Here is a 22303-nt window from a genome sequence, read left to right as displayed (position 1 = left end):
TCTTATTCCTGGACAGGCAAGGGATTCTCAGAGTTTGCCTGTACCGACTTCTCTAAGAAACCCTCTCCCTATGCACCAAAGTTGTCTACAGGTTGGGGACCACCACTCACTCAGCAAACAAGCAGCCTCTTTTCCTGGGGTGGGAGTTGACACTAGGTGGTAGATCCCCCAGATGAGGTGAGCAACTTTGGGAAGGGCTCTCAGTCTGGTGGTCATAGTTGTAAGTACTGGGGCTCTGCATGGGAAGTGCCGTTCGATAATTTGAGATGTTTAACAGCTGCCAGAAGGGGACACATGACTGACCACACTTTGAGCGAAGGCTTTGGCAAAGGATGTTAAGAGGCTGCCCAGAAGTCAGGGTGGTTAGGCCTTCCAGATGGAACCAGTGAGCAAAGACAGAAGATGCTGAGTGGCACAGCAGCTGGATCCTTTTACTGCCCACAGAGGTCCCCATCAGGAACCATGAAAAACCTGGGAAAGGAAGTGGGACATTTCCCCATGCCGCCTTCGGAAAACCACTATGTTCCTCCATCATAGAAGCTTCTTAGCAGACCCAGATCCAAAACAAAGCCTCCCCTAAGCTTTAGCTGCTTCCCTGAATCACCAGCAGGGCCATCTGACTCCAGGGAGCCCCCAGTCAAGGCCAGCTACCTTCCAGAGCCAGTGGCATCTCTCCAGCCAACAGGAAAGCAGAAGCTGGCCTGACTTGCTTTGCTGAATCCTGCAAGACATCTCTCCACTGGAGCCTGAAATTTCTCATGGGCTGAAATAAAGCACTAGAGCTCAGGGTAGTAGCAGCTCAGGAGGTTGGGCCTTTGATTAATTGGGAGCCTCTCCAGTTGACATTGAGATGGCTCAGAACACCCTCTTCTATTGTGTATACTGTTAAGGCCGAGCAGGGTATGCTTGCTATTGACTTTTGCAGAAGACGGGGCACCTGTGGATTCTTGCTTCGTGACCATGGGGTGCTCATAGGAGCATGAAAGATGAAGGGGTGGGCAGGCAGGGCCAGAGACAGACCCTGGAAGCTGCACCCTGAATTCCTGAGGCCAACCTGCTTTGATCTGTTTTTCACAGAGGGACAAAAAATATTCCTATTAGCCAAGGATGCAATTTGTTGGTTTTGGGTTCATCTGAGAGTTATTGCTTCTCGGAGCAGTGTTGTTTACTGTCTAAATATGTTCACATTCCTTGTGGGCTTCCCTTTGGAGTGAGGAGTAGAGAAAATATCCCTCTGAGTAAATGGAAAACAGTAGAGGCTTCTTTCAAATTTCCTAGACACCCCCATCATCCTTTAGATGACAAAGTACCATAGGGGGGCTCAGGAAAGACCCCAAAGCCTCAGCCACACCTCAGACCATTGAAATGAATACTTAGGATATGATGCTGAACTTCTAAAGACTTTAAAGATTGGTTAAAGCAGCACACAGCCTAGCTGAGAACAGTGTCTGAGATCTATGGGGCATACTTTACGCTCATTGCCAGGACACATCCAAAACAAGCATGGCATGGTGCCCCACCCAGAGCGTGCTGGCTAAGTGGAGGAGGCCAGCCATGTTTAGGGTAACTCAGACTGTCAGATCCCAGGGCAGGGCAGTCAGAGTCAGGATTAATTTGGTTGCCGACGGCAGTCCTGATGTGGGCAGAAGAAATAAGTGCATTAGTAACGTGCCTTCTATCTGCATAGCATTTTCTATTCTCCTGGGTGACCGGTGGTAGGTAATGATGGTGATGATGATGACTGACGTGTCATTGTGCTCAGAGTGTGTCAGGTACTTCACCTGAGTTACTCACGTCTCGTCGTCATGTGACCTCACCTTCCCAAACTCTTTTCTTCAAGAAGACCAGAAAGACTCAGAGAGGAATGCAAGTGGGAATAGGAAAGTTGTCATTTGAAGCCGGGGCCATCAGGTCACCGTGCCAATGCTAGTCTTAGCTGCTGCCATGGAATAATACGGCACCCTCCATTGGGCAGTCGGTTTTCCTAAAGCTGAGTTCACGGGGATGTCAGCAGTCAACAGAATGCGTGGTTTGGAGGCAGAGAGAGAAACAAGGATGGATGAGACTCCCTGCCTTCCATTCCACCTTAAGAAGGTCCAGGGCACTTGCTGTCGGGTGAGTTCTCTGAAGCTCCTGGGAGTCCGCAAATATAGCTAGGAAGTGACAAAGCCGGAGCTCAAACTCACTTTTGGGAAATGCAGGAGGGTGTCTGATGAGCTGGCTTGACTAGGGAAGGCCCAGCTGAACATGCTGGAAAAGTCATTTGGTCTCTGAGCTCCAATGTGCATACAGAGCCCTCTGAGTCTCTTGTAAGGATGAATATTCTGTTCTATGGGTCAAAGATGGGCATCTGTGACTTGGGACTTCCAATATGGACCAAGGGACACTAAATGTCATATGCCACACCACACCTAGAGTGCCAAGGAATGAAAAGAGGCCCAAGGGGCTGTGAAAAAACTTCAGAGGGCAGATCCACGAGTCTCCAAGCTTGAGCTTCACTCCCGTCCCCCTGCCTTACTGTCCCACAAAGCCAAGTTCAGACAGCAAAGGGGTCTTAGTGAAGAACTCCTTGCTTAGTGAAGAACATCCTCACCCAGCCCAATGAATGATGCAGAAACCCCACCTGATTAAAGATGGCCCTCCTGGAGGCCAGCAACAGCTCTGGTGCTGATCTCAGGACCCCCACGCTCAACTCTGTCCTGTGAGAAATCAGATACCAACAAAAGCAGTTCATAAGACACTTAGCTGGAAGCAGCCAGACTAGAGATGCTTTCTTCTCTCTGTCTCAGTTAAAACAAAGCTTCATGCTAGTTTTCTAGTTTATCCTGCGCTCACCATCAAGGTACCTTTAAAATCTCACAGTTTTAAGGCCCCAGTGAGGGTAGCTTGTATTACCTTTATTATTATGCTATATTTATTTCAATGCAGAGTTGAGCTTTCTCTGTACCCAGGCACCCCACCTTCTCCCTGCACATCTGTCAGGCTCCTGTGCAAATTTATCCTTTCTCTCATGTGTCTGAGGAGACAGACTGAGACTCTAATGCCAGTCAGTATTCAGGCTCCCCTCCCCTGCCACACACACACTGCCGAACACCCACAATAGATGTTTGTCTGTAGTCCTGGGGATTGAATTTAAAGCCCTTCCTTCCCATGCTAGCCAAGTGCCCTTCCCTGGAACCATATCCCCAGCCCTCCTTCTAGTATGCTTTTCGTGATAAGGTCTTGCAAAGTTGCATAGGTCAGCCTTAAACTCACTCTATAGCCCAGGCAGGTTTTGATCTTACAATCCTCCTGCCTCAGCTTCAGAAGTAGATGTAATTTTGGGTCTCTGCCACCAGGCCCTGGTTTTACTGGAAGTTTTGGTCCTAGCAGAGGGCAACCTAAAGTGTGCCTCCTGTTTATCTGGTGATCCTCCCGGGAGCTGTTAAAACAGCCAGGGAGACATTTGCCAATGAGCCCGCATTCAAAGGCAGGCTATACAGGGACAGACAGCATTGCTTACCCTTTCTTGCCTCCTCTAGGACCAGTGGAGAGGGGTTGTACGATCTAGACAGGTTTCTAAAGCAAAGGAGGGGCTAGAGGCTTCCTCTTGATATTCCTTCCTGGCTTTCACTCCAAGACATGAGATATTACTGCCAACATCGCTGTTAACCTAGAGTAGGGTAGCTTTTCCTTCAGGTAATGTACCCTTGGTAGGGCATTGGGACACAAACGCTCAAAGATCATGAGGCCATCTCTGAAGAAGTGTGATTCCTGGACTACCGGCCTGAGTTCCTTCACTCTGACCCCCACACAGGCTGAGCCTTGGGCCACATGGAGGCAGTGATAGCAGGAACAGGGCCTACATCTTAAGCTTAAGGACCTCCCCGGTCTCCCATCTGATATTCCTTGTTTTCCTTTGGTCCTGTCCTGGGTCTCCATTCATTCAATGATTTTCAAATTGTAAATATCATATGACGTCCAACTAAGGCCTGGCATCTGCTTCAGCTAGATCAAGAGACCATGTCGGCACCCAACTGTGACAGGCAGGGGAGTCTCTACGCTTGGTGATTTGGGGCCACCTAACACCCCCAGGCTGGGGTCCGACCACACTACTCTCAGGGTCCTAGAAAGTAGTCACCATGTTCCTCTGATGATTCTAGATTGCTCTGGTTATCAGGAGGTCATAAGCCCCAGCTATGCCCCTGCAGTGAAGATAGCCAATGAGTGGTCCAGGATGAGGTGGTGGCAGTTCTGGAAGAGTGAAATGGGAAGGTCATGGTCCTGGGTGGCAGGGATATGTCAGCTCCTTCCAGCTAAGTGTGGAATTCCATTTGCCCTGGTAGCTCCTTTTGGCCAGGGAACCAGCTTCAGGTTCAGCAATAATCAGTTGCCTATCTTCAGTCTTGTCTCTGTGGTCTTGCTTAGCAGTGCCATTGGCAGACACCAAGATAAGAAACAGGCCAGGATACCTTCTGCTTTGTCAGTGGCAGACGGAAGTAAAGCCTAACCTCCCAGGTTTCTGAGGCACTCTGTGGTGAGAACCTGAGAATCTGTAGCACCTACGCTGTTAGTTTCCTGCAGGTGTTTGATCCCTGCAGGCAGAAGGTGTTTATAGTTGTTAGGAAACAGAATAAGAAACCTGTCGGGTACTAATCAGGCAGGGCCTGTGTGTCAGAGCTGGAGACCCAGGTTCAGGTGGCACCTGTGGCCTCAGTTTGATCACCAGCCAGAGTTCTCAGTGGTAAATCTAGGCAATCACATGGCTCCAGTACGTATGAAACCAGCTCCCATTATCCTCATCTGCTGGACGCCCAGCCAGATGAGAGATCATGCTTGCTGTGTGGGTAGGAGGTCTGTGACGATGGCGAGAGAGGACTCTAAGGCCCCAGAGCACTTCTGTGAGGTGCTCCCGGAGGTTTGAGGCTGTTTGCCCTTCCCATTTTACAAAGGAGGAAACAGAGGCTCAGAAAGCCCAGAAGTCTTAGGACAGAAGGGCTAAGTGACAGCCAAGGATGTGGCTAAGCCTGACTCAGGGTCCAGGAGTCTTTCTTGTTTCAGAGAAACAAGGTCATAATCACATGTTCATATCATGGGCCACAGGCTGTCAAAGGCTCGCACTCAAACCATGTTGGTTTCAGAAGAGGATGCTCCTAGAAGGTCCCACAGGGTTGCATGCCCCTCAGAACATGTCATTGGGACCATTCTGTCTCGGTGAAGATGAAAAAGTGTTCAGAGGCAGCCAGCAGGAGACTGGCGGAGAGGACCTTGACTCACAAATAAATCATGTATCTGTCTGCCCAAGGCTTGTCTCTTCTACCCGTGAGCACCCAATTCTATTCTTCTGAGAAGATACTAACTTTGTAGGGGGTTATGAAATTTTTATATTAAATCCAGCTTGAGCTACATAGAGTGTACAGGACCAGCCAAGGTCACATAGCAAGGCTATGTTTCAAAATAAATAAATAAGAGAATTTATAGACAAAGGTACAGGAGACATCAGAGCAGTAGTGATAATCATTTCTTCTTAGTAATTTCATTACTTTTATTTTTTTGTAGTTTTCATAAATTTCTAAAAATAGAAACAATATATGTAATCAAGAAAAAAGGGGTTACGAAAAATAAAAGGTCAAAGAAAGAAAGGTATTGGGTTCTTTTGTCTTGCCACTGTAATTGGAACTCGTGCCTCGTTCTGCAGGTGAGAGTCTCCTAGAAGGAGAGAACTAAGGTCTCCATCCCCAGACACGCCTCTGGGATCTGAGAGCTACAGGAGCTATAGCAGATAGTCCAAAACTGACTTCCATCCCAACATCCTGCCCACAGTCCCCCTTCTTCCTGCAGTGTTGAGAAGGGAACAAAGGAGCCCATGAACCCCAACTCAGCAGAACAGCAGCTCAGGGCACCCTAAGAGCCACAGAAGGCAAGAGGGGATTTTTCCTATCGCACCACATCACCTGTAGTAAGATGAGAAGTCCTTGGGTAGCTGGGCTATGGAGCTGAGGTGGGTGGGTCTGGTGTTCAGAGTCTCCCTGAAGAGAAGGCAGCAGACATGGCCTAGGGACCTGCAGGTGGAGTCCTTCTTTGGAGAGGGGAGGCCAACCAAAGTTAACTGTTTAGGACAGATCCCTCCTGGCCTCTGTGGAAGTCCATGCTGTAAATCTGGAGTGGTTTGGGGAGATATTGGGTACCCACAGGTAACTGACTGTAAAGCAGCTGGTCCAGTATCTGGGCATGGGTGGGGTGGGAAAAACACCCAGCTACAATTAGATTAGTTCTACTATAGCCCACTTGCAGTTCTACTATAGCCCACTTGCAGTTTCCCCAATCCTCCCCAATCTTATCACTGTAAACTGGGGCAACAAATACCTGCCTGTCAGGATGTTGATAAAGGAAAATAAAGAGGAGGAACCAAAGGCCAAGATAAGTACTGCGTGTGCTTACTCCTCTCACAACACCCACAGCCACCTTCCCAGGTGGGCGCTACTGAGAGTATTACCACCCCCTCTTTACAGATGAGAGAACTGATTATCAGCATGGGGGATTTGAACTCAGATCTGCTCCAGCCTCAGAGCCAAACGGCTGCTCTATCCACCGCTCCTTTAGTCAGTGAGCTTGAAGGTGCCTTCTGCTTCCTCAATACATCCTCTCCACTCGTGGCACTTTGCTGTGTTATTCTCCAAAGTCAATTCCTTTTTGGTCTCTTTCCAAGAATTTAATTCTTTTGCTCCGTATGAGATGATATCTTATGGCTAACACAGAGGCTGGCTATGGTGGTCTCAAGTATTAAAGCGGTTATTTCAGTCTGAAGCATGCCTGGGGTGCATAATCCCTTTCTGACATAAATGTGTGTGTCTGTGTGTGTGTGTGTGTGTGTGTGTGTATAATTCTATTGTGAAGTGTGGTAGTATAATTAGATGTGGTGTAGGGTGGTCAAATCAAAATTAGCATTTCCAATTTTTCAAGTACTACACCTTTTGTGGTGAGAATACTCAAATTCTTGAGTTATTCTGAAATATATACTAAATTGTTGTATACTGTTTATCTAGGTATGATCAGACTAACAGAACTGGGTTAGGGCTGTAGCGCAGCGGTGGAGTGCTTGCCTCCCATCCATGAGGCCCTAGGTTTAATCCCTAGTACTACCAAAAGAATGTTGGAATGGGTTTCCCATTTTTTTGATACCCATTACCCAGTCTTTCTGTATTTCTCCACCACCTTCCCAGCCTCCAGGACCTCTAGAGTTCAGCTTTTTCAGCTTTCACAAATGAGTAAGAACACGTGGTATTTGTCTTTCTGTGTGTGGCTTGTTGCACTTAACACAGTGTTTTCTAGTTCATTCTACCCTGCTGAAAACATGAAGGTTTCACAGTTTTATAGTTGGATAATTAATTACATTTTAAAAAGCCATTCATCCCTTGGTGGACATCCCAGTCAATTTCATGTCTTGACTGTGGTGGACTGTCCTGCAGTAAACATGGGAGTTCGTTAGCTTCTCAGGTAGTCAAGGTAGGTAGTCTTGTTTACAGTGGTGTACGTGCATGTGTGTGTGTGTGTGTGTGTGTGTGTGCGCGCGCGCGCATGTGTATGCGTGTGTGTGCGTGTGTAGCTCTGCCTTATTCCTTTACCAGCATTTCTAGGTGAGGTAGTATCTTGCTGTGGGTTTTTGTTTGTGTTTGTTGTTTGAAACAGGGTCTCACTCTGCATCTCAAGCTAGCTTAGAATTTATAACATAGCCCAGGCCAGCCTTGAACTCGTGATCTGCCTGTCTCAGTCTCCCAAGCGCTAGAATCACAGGTGAACGCCCTCACACCCAGCTTCATTATACTTCTGATTGTCATTTTCCCCGTGATTTGAGATGTTGGACACCTTTTCCTAAATTTGGCTGCTGCCATATTGTCGTCTTCTTTTTTAAAAATTGTTTTTACTGAGCTGTTTTTTTTTTCTGCTCCTCTCCCTGCCTCTCCCCTCCCCTCCAACCCTCTCCCATGGTCACCAATGCTCCCAATTTACTCAGGAGATCTTGTCTTTTTCTACTTCCCATGTAGATTAGATCCATGTCTGTCTCTTTTGGGGTCCTCCTCATTGTCCAGGTTCTCTGGGATTGTGACCTATGTGTATTGTCTTCTTTTGAGACATGCCAGCTCAAGTCCCCACCGGTCCTCAACTCCTCGCCTCTCCTGCTTCTCTCTGTCGTGTGCCTCTTCCAGGCACACCTCCCTCCTTCCCACCCCTGATGCCGTCTGATGAATCAGGGTGGGGGCAACCATCCTTTTCTCTTTTCTGCTAGGGGTTCACACCTCCCCAGGGATGTTCACCTAGTAGGGGGCTGTTTGGGAACCGGAAGCCAGAGCCCCTGATAACTCTGAAAGTCCAGCCTCTCATACAGAAGGTAACAGTTTAGGGACTTTCCAAGTATGAAAAATTGAAAACCTTGTCACGTCTTTAGAGCTTCACACTTGGGTAGAGTCAGGAATTCCCCAGGAGGGCTTGAAGGGCCCCAGTTCTCTGCTTAGCCCTGACTCTAGTCTGGCCTTCCTGATCAATACCCGCACAACTCACAGGAAGTAGACTAGGCCCAGACAGAGCAAGCAAATTAAACGGTTCCCTCCTCCCTAACTGAACCAGCCCAGGGGACTGGAGCCAGGCTGCCAGCTCTCCAGTCCCTCAGCCCAGGCCAGGGACTATAGATAATAGGGCCTTCCCACTGTCAAGAGAGGCCACTCCCACCTCTGTGGCCCAGCCACCTTCTCCCCATGAAGCATACTTCCACCTCCGCCCGAGTCCATAACTCCCCTGGAAACCAATTCACAATGTGGAGCTGGCTTCTGGGAACCTTTGAGTTTTTCCTTCTACAGATTCCCAGAAACTTAAGTTTCTATTGAGCAAGACACCTTACCCGTACCACCTGCCTCCTTCCACGGTCATCTGTCTGGCAGCCTCGGGGGTCAAACTAAGGTTAACGTGTCCTGCATTGTCTTGGTTCTACACGGACTCCAACACAATACTGGCTGTAACAATGGCTGACATTATACCTGTCCGATTATAACAATGGCTGACCTTTGGGTGGATCTAGACAAACACCAGCCGCAGAATACAAAGAGCGTTTGCAAACCTCACGTTGTCCAGCCAAGTGGAAATGGAACACATTCTGCCCCTTCACACGTGCTGAGATAATGCCTGGCCCTCTAACATCCATCAGAGACAAATGGAGGCTCTGAGGCAGAGAGAGCACCCACAGGAGCCCCAGAATTAGGGACTAGATGCACGCTCTTCCCCATATTGTATTCTCTTTCTATCAGTGCTGGCCGTTAAACACTGATTCCCAACCCCCACACCCTGGCAAACCCCTTTCTGCTGTTTCACATACAGGGGTCACATATTTATCCCTTTGTCGCTGGCTAGTATCACTTGGCGTAATGCCCCCAAATCCACTTGTGACATGTGTCTGAGCCTCCTGGTTGCTACGACTAGATACCATCCAGAGCGTAGATTGACTGCATTCATCTGTTTTGCAGTTGGGGTGTGCCGCTATGTATGTGGGGGCAGAGGTCTCTGTTGGAGTGCCTGCCTCCAGTTTTGGGCGAAACCCCTGGTCATATATATGGTAACTACTGAACTTATTTAGGGCATCCAGGGGATGTCAACAGCCATCATTTTCATTGGCCCCAGCCCAGAGCAGGCCTGAGCTTCTCTTTTCTCCTCAGGAAAACCCTTGGTGCAGTTGGGGTGCCCTTCCCAGTAAGCAGGGTTCTGTTCTGGATTCTCTCAATGGACTCTCCTCCCAAGCTTTCTTCCCTCAGCATCTGTCACCTCTCCTCACCACACAGTGTGCTGGGAAAGTCAGGAAATGTCTTCTCTTACAGAGCCCTGTAATTGCTGTTTAGTGAGCTAATCCTACCCTTAGGGGTTTGCCTTCTACCTGAAGAAACAAGCCGATTCTCCTAAGAGGTTTCTCATTTGCCTCCAAACCACCAGCGTCCCAGGAGTCCAAGGGACAGCACTGGCTCTCAGAAAGGCTGCCTCCACTACCTCAAGTCTCTGAAGGCCCTACAATCCCCCTAAGCCCCTGACCGGTGGCATCTCTACCCACATCATCTGGTGCTATGCCCTGATTGTGGGATTACTGGAACAGCTAACCACAGCTCGGAATCCAGCCTGTGCCTGCCTCCCCAGAGGGAGGACAGGCCACCCTGGGGTTGGGGTGGAAAATAAGTATATTCTACACTGAGCTCCAGAGGAGAATATTTGACCTAGGCCTAGTTGAGTTCTCTAGGCTGGAGTCTTAGGACCAGTGAACCAGCCTAGATGCTCCCGTGGGTTCCCTTCCTGACTGGAAGGGAGGAGCTTGACCATAGGCAGCTGCTGCCCTAGGGTTGCTATGCACAGCTTCTTGATGCTATGATGATCTGGAGACCTCATCAGTCCTTTCTTGGAGAAGCAGGGGTGGAAGTTCAGGAAGCTTTAGTGACTGTTTCAGCTAGCAGGTGGGAGGGACACCCTTGCAACAGGGTCTGCCCCAGAAGTCCACTGCCTCCAGACCCTGGGAAAGCCACTGCATTGACCCAGAGGGATCTGAGTGCCACCATTCCCAGGAGGGCTGGGCTTGAGTTAGTTTCCTCTTCTATCAGACAGGGCCAGGGAAGAGACAGGCAGCCAGCGAAGTGCAGGGAGCCAGGGGTCGGGGCACAGATCTTGCTATTCATGTTATCCACAGTGACCTGTGTCCTTTAGACATGGCTAAAGACATTTAATTTTAAAAGCCTCTCTGCCATGTGAACCTGGAGAGCATGATGGGAAGTGAAATAAGCCAGTCACAGAAGAGGAAACACTGTAGGGTCCTGCTCATGGGGGCAAGGGGCAGGGTCCTCTAGAGCCATCTAGGTCATAGAGATAGGCAGTGGAATGGGGTTGCCAGGGTTGGAAGAAGGGGTTGTTATTTTTTTTTTTTTAACGAGCACATCTTTTAGTTGACAAATACGGAACAGTTCTGGCGTTGAGTGGTGGCAATGGTTTCACAGCAATGCATGTCTTTGACACTACTGGACTGTGTGCTTCAAAATGACCAAGATGATACATTTTATGTTATATAGATTTTACATTTTTGTATCATGTAAAGGCTTTCACATTTAAGAAAAAAAGATTTATTTATTTATGTATTTTGTGTGTGTGTGAGGAAGAGGAAGAGGGAAAGAGAGAGAAAGAGAAAGGAAGGGGGAAGAAAGAGAACACTGAATGTTCACTAGTGGGATCACTAATTTTCTTCATGGAAATGGGCTGTATTTCCAAACCGAGTGGAGAAGGTGAGAACATTTGCATTCATTTGCATAACCACAGGGGCGGGGTCCTCCTGAATCTCAGGGCTCTTTTGGCTCCTAGCACCTGGACAGCTGAATCTGAGGACAGAAAAAGCATTGAAACAATAACCACTTGCAGACGTAGGCAGCGTCAATGGCGGGATGGAACTGGGTCTTAGGTCAAGTAGAAACAGCTGGTGGCCTGTCTGAGTGAGCAAGCTTTGTTAATAGGGCAGGGCTGCGCACGAAGTCCCGTGAGATCACAGCTGCATTCCTTCCCTGCCAAGTCACAGCTGTGAAGCCGAGGGACACCTTGAAGCCCTTGGAGTTCCTGTATCCTCACTTGCAAAATACAGACCTTCACGGCAGCTGCCTGCGGTACCACAGGGTCTGGTGTGGAGATGGATTTCGCCAAGTGCTGCTAAGATGAGTTCTGAGTACATCCCTTTCCTAATAGAAAATAGAGATGCTGAAAAACCATCAGAAACCCACTATAGGGTCCCCGAGCTTTGATCAGCCCCGCATAGGCTCCACTCTACCTAAGAGGCAAACGGAGTTGTCAGTCTCGTGGGTACCCACAGTCTGTGCCCCTACCCCAGCTTCAGGGCCTTTTGACACTTGACTTTTTCCCCATCTGTGACCTGTAGCATAGTAAGAACTTTACTCCTCAGGCTATGATGGCGATTTAGTGTGTTAGCTGTGCCTGGTTCATAGTAAATATCAGCTTTTTTTTTTTTTTTGATTGGCTCTTAGGAACCTTTATTAATATATATATATCAAGAAGTCATTGTAAGATGTCTGATGAAAGAAAAATAGCAGCTTGCAGAGTGAGGGAGAGTCACATGACCACTGGTAGGGCACTACATCCCAGTATATATATGGTCCACACCCCTGAGCATATGGGACAGAACTAACTAGACTCAGAGATACTAATTACACTTTTTTTTTTAATAAAAGGAGGAAATGAATTTGAAAGTTAGGGTTGGGAAGGCACTCAGGAAAATTGGAAGACGGTAGTAGTAGTAGGTGGGTATGATGAAAATACATTGGAAAGTGTCTGAATTTCACGTTGTGCCAGCCCACACTCGGGATCTAATGGGGGCTGTCCCAGTAAAAAGCCCTCATTGTCCTGCCCACCTCATCCCTTCTTCCCATGTGGAAGCTATGCTGTCTGTTACTCTTTGCAGTCTCACTTCACCTGAGCATCCTCTTGAACACCGAAGGATGGGAATGGGCTACAGGTGACTGTAAGCTAGGACCGGCCTGTAGGAGGACATAGACGTAATTGCTAGCCTGGCACAAAGCTTCATTGGGCCGTGACACCTTCCCGTGCCACTGCAATGTCCTTTCACCTCGCTGACCTAGGAACTGTGCCTGTTGGCAGACAGACCTGTCAGTGATCCAGGGCATCAGTTGGGATTCCTATTAACGAGTGTCCTGAGCAGAGCTCACAGAGCTGCAGGCCCCATGCCCCTGCTGACCCATGTCTGGCCTTGCCCCTCCAGGCAGAGATGCGGCTCCAGGACCAGCAGCTGGCCAGGCAGCTCATGCGCCTCCGTGGAGACATCAACAAGCTGAAGATTGAGCAGACCTGCCGCCTGCACAGGAGGATGCTCAACGACGCTGCCTACGAGCTGGAGGAGCGCGATGAGCTGTCCGACCTCTTCTGCGACTCCCCCCTGGCATCCTCCTTCAGCCTTTCCACACCGCTCAAGCTCATTGGCGTCACCAAAATGAACATCAACTCCAGAAGGTTCTCTCTCTGCTGAGAAGCCATAGGATGGAAGGGTGGGGGGGAACAGAGCTAAGGGTTTGGGGCAGGGACTCAGACCAAGTTACTTAAAGCGGGTCTCCCTGCGGCCATGCTGGGGAACAGAAGGCCCCCAGGGCTTCAGCTTTGCATACCTAGGTCTTCACGTTCAATCATCGAAAGTCTACAGACACTATGTAAGACAGGGGTCTCAGAGAGATCCCTGTGGTCTGCTCCCCTCTGTGGCCTAAAATCATTGGTGCTATGATGTTGGATCCCAAAGGGGTCACCCCTCCCCCCCACACACACACACACAAAGCTTGTTCTTACAGAAAGCTCTCCTCTGAGGAAGTGGGGAAGATTAAATGTATAAGGCACTCTCATCTCTCATGTGCTGTTACCACCCTCTCAGTCCTAGCTCTAATTGCTCCTAAGTAGGTGACTCAGCAGCCTGGACAGGGGTGCGCTAGGACAAGAAAACCTAGAGGAATAATGAGGCAGCACGTGGGAATGCAGGCTTCTCTGTGATGGCCGCCAGCATCCCTGGGAGGGAGCTCCGCCCTGTGACTTTGAACTATAGCCTTAATGCTACAAGGCCATGCTGTTTCCAGCTTGCTCCATGACACATGGCGCATGTACCTTGGATAGCTTCCGTAGGGGGACCCAGACACCCTGCTCTCCACGCTAGCTCCAGTTACAACCACTTCAGTTATTTCTCTGCCACTCACAACCCAGGGGAGCACCTAGCAGTCCGCTGGTGACTAAACCAGGCAGATAGGAAACAGATTTCCCCCAAGTAAATTCTACCGTAGGGGGCATGACAGAGGCCTTCCTGGTGGGACCTGATGGTGTCACCCACAATACCTTATCCTCAGCACCAAAGACCCCAGGGAGTCCAGAAGCCTGCCCCTAGCCTCTCTTCAAGACTGTGCCTGACCTAAACAATGAATTTTAATTGACCATGACTGTTAACTAATGTGCTGCTAACTCGTTAATACCCGTCTGATTCTTGTCCAAATTGTGAGCCAGTTGAGTAAGCCAAGCAGAGTTTGGGGGTTAGTTTTGAGAGTTTTTTTCCCCCTAGGAGACACCTGGAGATCAGCAAAATGTTAAGTTGATCGGTTCAGGGAAGACCTGATACAGCACATCTGGCCACATGTAATCCTGTTGACACAAGTTTCTCAGACATTGGGTGTGTCTAGTGAGGCCGGCTCATTAGCAGAGGGGCCAAAAGGAAGCCAGGAATGAGAACAGCTTCCCTCAAGTCACTTGGCTGCTTAGTGGCTGTAGAATACTAAAGTGTGAAATTACTGTGAGTCAGGCCTAGACGGATCTCCTGTCAATGAACTTAAACTTCCAAGAGATGGTCCTGATGCTCTGCCAAACCCATAAGTTGCCAGCTTCTCTCTCCCTCCCTTTCAGGCCCCACCCATTCTCCCCACTTTGCAATCCGAAGTCTTGAGGGGAGGGGGAGAAGCATGATGCCAGGATGGTGGACCTTCGACACTTCCCATCAGTCATAGTCCTGTCGTCTACGCTGACTGCTCTCTGTATATAATGTTTGTTCTCCCTGGAATCCCAATTGGCTGTGTCCACACACACCACAACACACCCCGGGAGAGGCTGAAATGGGAAGTTATAACTGAATGGTCACAGATGACTGAATGGGCTCTTCTTGTGATTTCAGAGCCAGGCAGTTTGTGTTTCTTTTTTTAAAAGGTAGAATAAGATAGCCAAGATTTTTTTTTAAAAGCCCTGAAGTCCATAGGCCTTGACCCCAATCCCTTCCTTAGAGACCACATAAAACACTGCCAAGTCCCAAGAGGCCTCAGTACCTCTCATGACCTCCTGACTCCAGTCTCCTGCTGGCTGTCCCTCACACACCACGTCACAGAGAACACGTGAAAGAAGGCTCATTCCATATTCTAGAAACAAGGTTAACCTGGTAAGAAGTTAATCATTAGTCAAGCTACCACATCTCTAATCCCAGCACTCAGGAGGTGGAGGGGGGGAGGAAAAGGAGTTCAAGGCTAACCTATGGTACATAGTCAATTCTCCAGGCCAGCCTGGGCTACGTGAGACCACATCTCAAAAACATTTTATCAGTCATTACAGAAACTGACACCCTCAGCTTAAAGCAATCAAATTGGATGTGGTCAGCAACTAAATACATGATTGAGCAGATTGTGCTCAGCTAACCCGGCATCTTCCTCCTCCTTTTGTTCTCTGAGGAAACTTTGTCCCAGGCATGGATTTGAATAGGTTAGATGTCTCAGCTTAAGTTGTTCATCTCAAGTTCATCCCAAGAGAATCTCATCCTGGGATGAAGACAGAAAGTGGGCGGGGGGGGGGGGGGGGGGGAGGAAGGTCACAAAAGTGGAGGGGAAAGTCATTCTATTTTTTTACGTGCAGTTAGTATCTGTTAGTTCCCTGCCTTTCATAGTGAGCACAAGCCATTAACTGTTCATTCTACTTGTAGAATTCACGCACCATTGACAGCCTTCCACAGCCAGTTTCCTGGCTTACCGTATGTACACAGTCCAGTTTGCTGTTTCATCATTAACCACCTCCACGCCCCCCAAGTCTCTCCACCCCCCGTGAGACACGAAATATCCACTGTGCTGCCACAGGTCATACCCATTGCCTCCATGGACTCAGTAGCAATCACAGAGCCCTAAGGGGCCTGGGTAGGCCTGGCTGTAACCTGGCCTCATCCAAGATCTACCCCTGTAGCAATACCAAGTGCTATTACATAGTCAATGGACAATTTACAATTTTATTTTTATGATTATTTGTTTCTATATTACTGTTAGAAAAAGTGAAATAAAAATATTTCAAAAGAAGATATCCAGATAGAGACATTTATTTCCTTTTTCTTGTCATGATTACAGCATACGTAAGACCAGGACCATAACTGGGTGAATGATGGATGGATGGATGGATGGATGGATGGATGAATTGAACAATTAGTTGAAGATGTAGGAGGGAGAAAAACATTCTCCAGGACCTTCCTCCAAGAAGGGCCACTTGGAGGTGGTTACCATGGAGTTCCATCCTGTAGGCTGTGTGAGCACACCTCATGTAGCCATCCTGCCTGCATTTGACCAAAGCCAAAAGAGAAGCAATCTTTTCCCTCCTATTGTGGTCTTTCTGAGCTGATTCTACTAGGTGATATTATCACTGTGTTCTGGGGGAGGCTGGAACTTCAGACTGCTTCATCCCCTCACCCTTAACCCTGCAATCGGTGTACAAGAGTGCTGTGGAGATGCCCCTGAAAACACACTCAGGAGACACAGATTCTGGCTACGCAGTTCCAGAGCTGAGAATCTGCTCTTCCTCATGCCCCAGAAGACCAAAGGCGCCAGGGTCTTGAACAGTCCCGTCTTCATAACCTCAGATAGGCCATATCAGAGGCCAAGGTGGGTCAAGAATTCCTTCCTGTGGAACACCTCTCAACGGCTCCAGAAGACTGAGCAGCTGTGGCTAGGCTCTCTCAGGAAGCACACACAGCGTGAAGCCCAGCAGTTCTCAGCCTTCCTAATGCTGCAAGCCTTTAATACATTTCCTCATGTTGTGGTGAACCCCAACCATAAAATTATTATCGTTGCTGCTTCGTAACTGTAACTTTGCTACTGTTATGAATCGTCAAGTTAATATCTTGTTTTCTGGTAGTCTTAGGTAATCCTTGTGGAAGGATCGTTTGCCCCGCCCCCAGGGGTCAGGACCCACAGGTTGAGAACTGATAAGATAACTTGTGGCTATGAGGAAGTACAGGGCACTCAGACATCCACCACCGAAGTTGAGCATGTTGGTGCATGCATTTAATCCCAGAGTCCGAGAGGCAGAGTCAGGTGTATCTCTGTGAGCTGGAGGCCAATGGGGTGAATTTAATTTATTTAGTGAATTCAAGATCAGTCAGTGCTATACCGTGAGACCCTGCCAAAAAACAAACAAAAACCAAAGCAAAACAAAAAAATCAGAAAATCTACCATCACAATGATCATGTGACTCAAAGGACGCATAGAAGCTACACACTCTTTCACCCCAATGCCCAGGATACATGGCCACTTCAACACAAAGCTAATATGTACTTTAAGTAAAACAGTAAATTAAATGTAAGGGCAGAAGGTGACAGGAAGGGAGCAGTCCAACATCACCTTCACGTTGGAAACTGGTTGCTACTCAATTCCCATAGCTGGATGCCTCTGCTGTACCCATCAGACTCAGAAAGCCTGGAAGCTTGGATATCTGCTGGCATTGAGTCCCCAGTCCCAAAAGAGGCTGATGTGGGTGGCAGTTAGCAACAGCTTCACAGCCTGGGTGTGAGGGCCACAGAGGAGACACAAGGTGGGAGCAGGGAGATTGCTTAGTTGGTAAGGTGCTGGTTGTGTAAGCTTGAGGACCTGAGTTTATAGCCCAGAACCCACCTAAGACGCAGGGCTAGGTCGAGACATAAGGATCTCTGGGCTTTGCTGGCTAGTCTACTGAATTGATAAAGTTCAGTGAGGGACCCTGCCTCAATAAATAAGGAGGAAAGAGACTGAGGAAAACAGCAATGGGTGACCTTCACATGTTCACATATGTGCAACACACATACATACATACATACACACACACACACACAAAATGAGCCAGTGTGCACTGTATGGAGAGACAGCTCTAACTAGTAAAATCTCCACTTGTACAATTCTCAGAGAAGTTGGTGTTACAGCTGAGTCATGGCCATGAACAGACCAGGGCAAAAGGTTAGAGACAGAGAGGCAAGGACACAGATGGAAGGAAAGATGTGTTCTCTGAGAGGGATGGGGAAGTGAGGCCAGAATGCCTAGTGGCTGCAGAAGTGAGGGGCAGCTCTCACCAGCCTCTGGGACCTCAGGAGTTCAGGCTTTCTTTGGGTAGTACAGGAAGTATCTTGAGGCTTTTGAGTGGTAGACGATCCGAGGTTAAACCTTATCAGAATCTAAGAAGGCGGCACTTAACTGGTGGTATGCAGAAAGCAGAGCTGAGGGGGATGGGAAACGGCTTAGTCAGCAAAGTGCCTGCTTTGCAAGCATGAGGGCCTGAGTCTGACTCCCCAGAACCTGGCTAAAACAGGCAGACATGGTAGTCTGTGCCTGTAACTCCAGCCCTGGGGAAGCAGAGACAGGCAGACCCCCAGGGCTCATGGGCTATCCAGCCCAGCTAATTGGCACGGTCTAGGTCCCAGGGAGAGATCCTGTCTCAAAAAACAAGGTGGGTGGCACTTGAGTAACAACATCTCAGGGGACTATGCATAGCCCCCCAACATGCATACACGCATGCACACCTGCACACATGTGCATGCACACACAAGAACGTAGAAGCGGGGTGGCACAGAAGAGAATTAGGAGGTGGTGATCCAGATAGGGAATAGCTGTGGAAGGTTGTGGAAGGTTGGGCATAATCTCTGATGTGTATTTTGGGGAGCAAGCCCACTGAACTACACAGGGCAGTGGTGGAACAGAGGTGTTCACTGGTGCTAGCCAGACTACAGAACATGAACGTGAGCTCTCAGAAGTGTTGCAGCCAATTGTTCAACAGAAGCCCTGGTGCCGCTTCATCAGGCTAAGTGTGCTCTGGGAGCGGTTGTCGCCAGCCCAACCTGCAGCCTCCACATTCCAAACCCAGAGCCTCCCTGGCTGTCTGGATTCTGGGGAATGTGGATCGACTCCACACCTTTCCTCCTCCTACGTGAATACAGAGGATTCCCCTCTTGTTCATTCTCCGTATCAGAACCCAGTTGTCTGTGGTTGTGCAGGCTTGGGGGAAAGACTGAGCTGTGCTACCCTGAGGAAAATGGCCATGCTGACAGGCCTGGTCCCCAGACCCTATCTGATGGGTGCTGCTCAGATAGAAGGTGACAGATGTGGCTATTATTCAAATGCCCTTTTCCTAGGCACAAGACCAATGGCCACAGAGCCTCGCCTGCAGGAAGATACAGAGGAAGGGAAGCCTCAGAGGGGTATAAAGGCACTGGAAGTGGTTGCCCCACTTGTCTCAAGGAAGTGTGCCCCATACATGTGATTTCTATCAGTTAGGATGGTAGCAAGACTCCAGGGGCTCCGCCTCTCAAGAGATGTGCCTAAGCCCTGTTAGACAGAAGGTCCCACACTGCCTGCTTCATTCCCGCTTCTTACAGGGATGAAGAGGTACTCGGGAAGGGACACTCGCCAAGGAGGTAATGAATATCCAGAGAAAATGAGCAGGAATGTGAGGCCAGGCCCCTGCTCTCTCCAGCTGGACCCCGGCTAGGCCTGAGAGTGTCTCACAAAGTCACCCCCTCGCCAAGCCTACACCCCCAAGCCTTGCTGGGAAGGGTCACTAGGGGCTAGTGGTGGGATACATACCTCTCTACCTGCCCACCTGGATGGATCAAGCCCTTGGTTGGGAAAATGGGAGCTACTCTGAGACTTCCAGGAAAGGAAAAGGGAGGGGGTTGGGGGGGGGAGGACTGATGGCTTCTGGAACCATAAGAAGAGCTGGGCAAGGGAGTCAAGGAAGGCCACCAGAGGAAGTGATCCCCAGAGCTCTCGTCACTGGGGTGTGGCCTCGCAGGGACAGCAGGTGATAGTAGGCTTTTTTGGTGGGTGGGAACCATTAGCTTGGGGATCCCCTACTGGGTAGTCGGGTTCCCTGAGTTCCCTGGGAGTTACTGCTAGACTCCACCTTGTATCTGTCCTGGGCCTGGTGTGGCCACTGGGAAACAGCCGGTTATACCTGGTGTCACAAACTGGACTTCAGTCTCCCAAGTTCAGATGCTGAAGCACTCAGAGGACCTCAGAATAGATGTATCTGGAAAGGAGGCCTTCATGGGGATAATAGGTTAAAGTCAGAGTGTAGGTGTCTTTATTTCTAAAAAGGTGATTTGGACACAGACACACGGAGGGAGGTCAGGTGAGGACACAGGGATAAGATGGCCTTGGCAAGCCCCAGAGGGAGGCCCTGGGAGGGCCAGCCCTGCTCACTCTTGGACTTCTGGCTTTCAGAGTCTTGACAACAGCAGTTACCATGGGAGCCGCCCACTCTGGGGTATTTGCGCTAACAGCTGTGGTGGATAGCTATGACTCTCAGCCTGACACAACCTGGACTCACCTGAGAGCCTCAGCTGAGGAACTGTTTTTATCCGGTTGGTCCACGGCCATGTCTGTAGGAGTGTCTTCATTGTTAATTGATGTCACCCGGCTCACTGTGAGAGTTACTATTTCAGCTCTAGGCATGCGGGTAGTGGAAAGTTAACAGGGTAAGCAGACAGCAAGGGCACAATCTCCTCTCTCTGCTCTTGACCATGATATGAGGTGGTCAGTCGCTTGAGCTCCTCCCTTGACGTCCACGAGATGATAGACTGTGACCTGGAATCATATGAACCCTTCCTCCTCTGAGTTGCTTGCATCCAGGATGTTTCATCAGAGCAACAGAAAGAACCCAGAACAGCAGATCACCCAAAGCAGGACATCCGCTTCTCCTGCCTGGCCTCGCCCCCTCCCTCCTACCCCTGACTGTCCGTGGGGAGGTAAGCTGTGCCACTTCTCGGGCCAAACATGACCTCAGAGGGGGCAAAGTACATAGGTAACCAAGCCACAGTCGTGAACATCCAAGTGGTTACAGATGGGCCCTCAGTCCAGGAGCAGACCAGAATCTTCCATCAGCTGTGGCCACAAAGGCTCTTGAGTGAGAGGACTTGACATGCGCTGTGTCATCCCTGGCAGGCGGCAGGGCAATGTGGCTGAGTGTGGAAAAAAAAGATTGCAACTCCAGCTAGTGTTGTTAACTTCTTCCGCGAGATTTCAATGTGGATGACATCGGTATGGCAGATACATGAATCAGGAGGGACACACCAACCTTTGGGTTGAAAGACCAAAATCAAGCAAGTATGTAGCCGGCCTTTGTCTGCAGACATGGTGCTGGGTTGTGCCTGCCGTGGTCCTGGGCTGTGCTTGATGGCACAGGAACCAAGACTGTTCTTCTGGGAGATGGCTCAGGCACATTCTGTTTGGCCACAGCAGGAGGCGCCTGCATGCCTGTCAGTCACCCAGGAAAAGGCAGAATCTCTGCCCTTCTACTCAGAGCTAAGTTACACAGGGCAGCCCTCAGCAGAAGCCCCAGAAAACACAAGCTAGGGGAAAAGGTGGGCAAGGAGGGACACAATGTGGGGGAGGGGAAGCCAAAGAACAGGAGTCAGAAAAGTTTAAAGGCAGGAAGGAGGGAGCCTTCTGATGATGTGAATTGGTCCTAAACCTCAGACCACGAACTAGGCTTTCCTGCCTCCTCTGCCACCTCCCTTCCCTCCTGTAAACAATGGTCCGGTCAATTCTAAGAACAGGGCCTAGAAACCATAGCTTCCGAGTTTCAGGCTCGGTGTAGCAGACCCTGATGCCTAGCAGGAGACCCCCAGGCCTATGGGCTCCACCAGTCAGAGAGGCTTCTCCATCACCTGTTGTCCCTGTGAGGCCACAGCCCAGCTTCAGCCAGAGACGCCCTCAGCCCCTACCTGTCCCTTTAACCCAGCCCTCAGCAGGTCATTTCCTACTCTGCTCTTCAGGCCCAATGCAACTCCCAGTAGCATCTCCCATACTGCAGTCTCCCTGATCACAACTACCCTGATCTCCCCCCCCCACACACACACACACCGGCTGGCCTCAGGTAGACGAAGCTGAAGCCACCACCATAAAAATGTGCCAGGCGTCCAGGAGACACATCGATTTCTTTTAAGCAAATCAAGTTTCTTGTTTAAAAGATGACGGATACTTTTATTTTTAGAAGACAGTGGATTTCTCTGGGGCTTGGAGTCACAGCATGTAAAACCACGGCCCTAAACTGATTCCACTGGTTTTCTGGGACATAGCCATTATACCGATGTATGCTGTGAACACCGGTGGGTTATAAAGTGGCGGCTGGGGCGTAATTCATAATCATTACCAGACTGAGAACCAATACTCTTGGCCAGTTAACCATCAACCAGTGTGGATCCAGTAATGAGCCAGAGTCCCCTGGCTTCTTCCCTGAGCTCTTCCCTCTGGCTTCCCACAGCCACTTGTTTCTTGCTCCAACAACAACAGAAAAGGTCTGAAGAAACAAATCTGCCCACAAATGGCTTTCAGACTGCTGGCCTGAAACCCATCGCAATTAAGAAAGCCTACAGTGCCCTCTGCTGGAGAAATGAGGAATGTAGTTGTATGTTCATTTTTGTCAGTTTGGCAAAAGTTTCCTGGCCATCTTCGATTGTCAGAATTTACTATTTGTTGGAATAACCTACATTTTTTTT

At 49.3% G+C, this 22303-nt stretch overlaps 1 protein-coding gene across 2 annotated transcripts in view; it reads left to right on the top strand.

Moving 5' to 3' along the window:
• Positions 1-15061, top strand: part of Fam167a (family with sequence similarity 167 member A) — a 31473-nt gene extending 16412 nt beyond the window's left edge. For both annotated transcript variants that reach the window (XM_005355533.2, XM_026783297.1), the window contains one exon: positions 12779-15061. In XM_005355533.2, coding sequence (XP_005355590.1) covers positions 12779-13042 — 264 coding nt within the window. In that variant the 3' untranslated portion in view covers positions 13043-15061. The remainder of the gene's footprint in view (positions 1-12778) is intronic.
• The last annotated feature ends 7242 nt before the right edge of the window (positions 15062-22303 follow it).

The sequence above is a fragment of the Microtus ochrogaster genome, chromosome 17 (genome assembly GCF_000317375.1).
Source record: "Microtus ochrogaster isolate Prairie Vole_2 chromosome 17, MicOch1.0, whole genome shotgun sequence".
Classification (NCBI taxonomy): domain Eukaryota; kingdom Metazoa; phylum Chordata; class Mammalia; order Rodentia; family Cricetidae; genus Microtus; species Microtus ochrogaster.
Note: the sequence above shows the minus strand (reverse complement) of the source record. Positions and strands in the feature narration are given on the sequence as shown.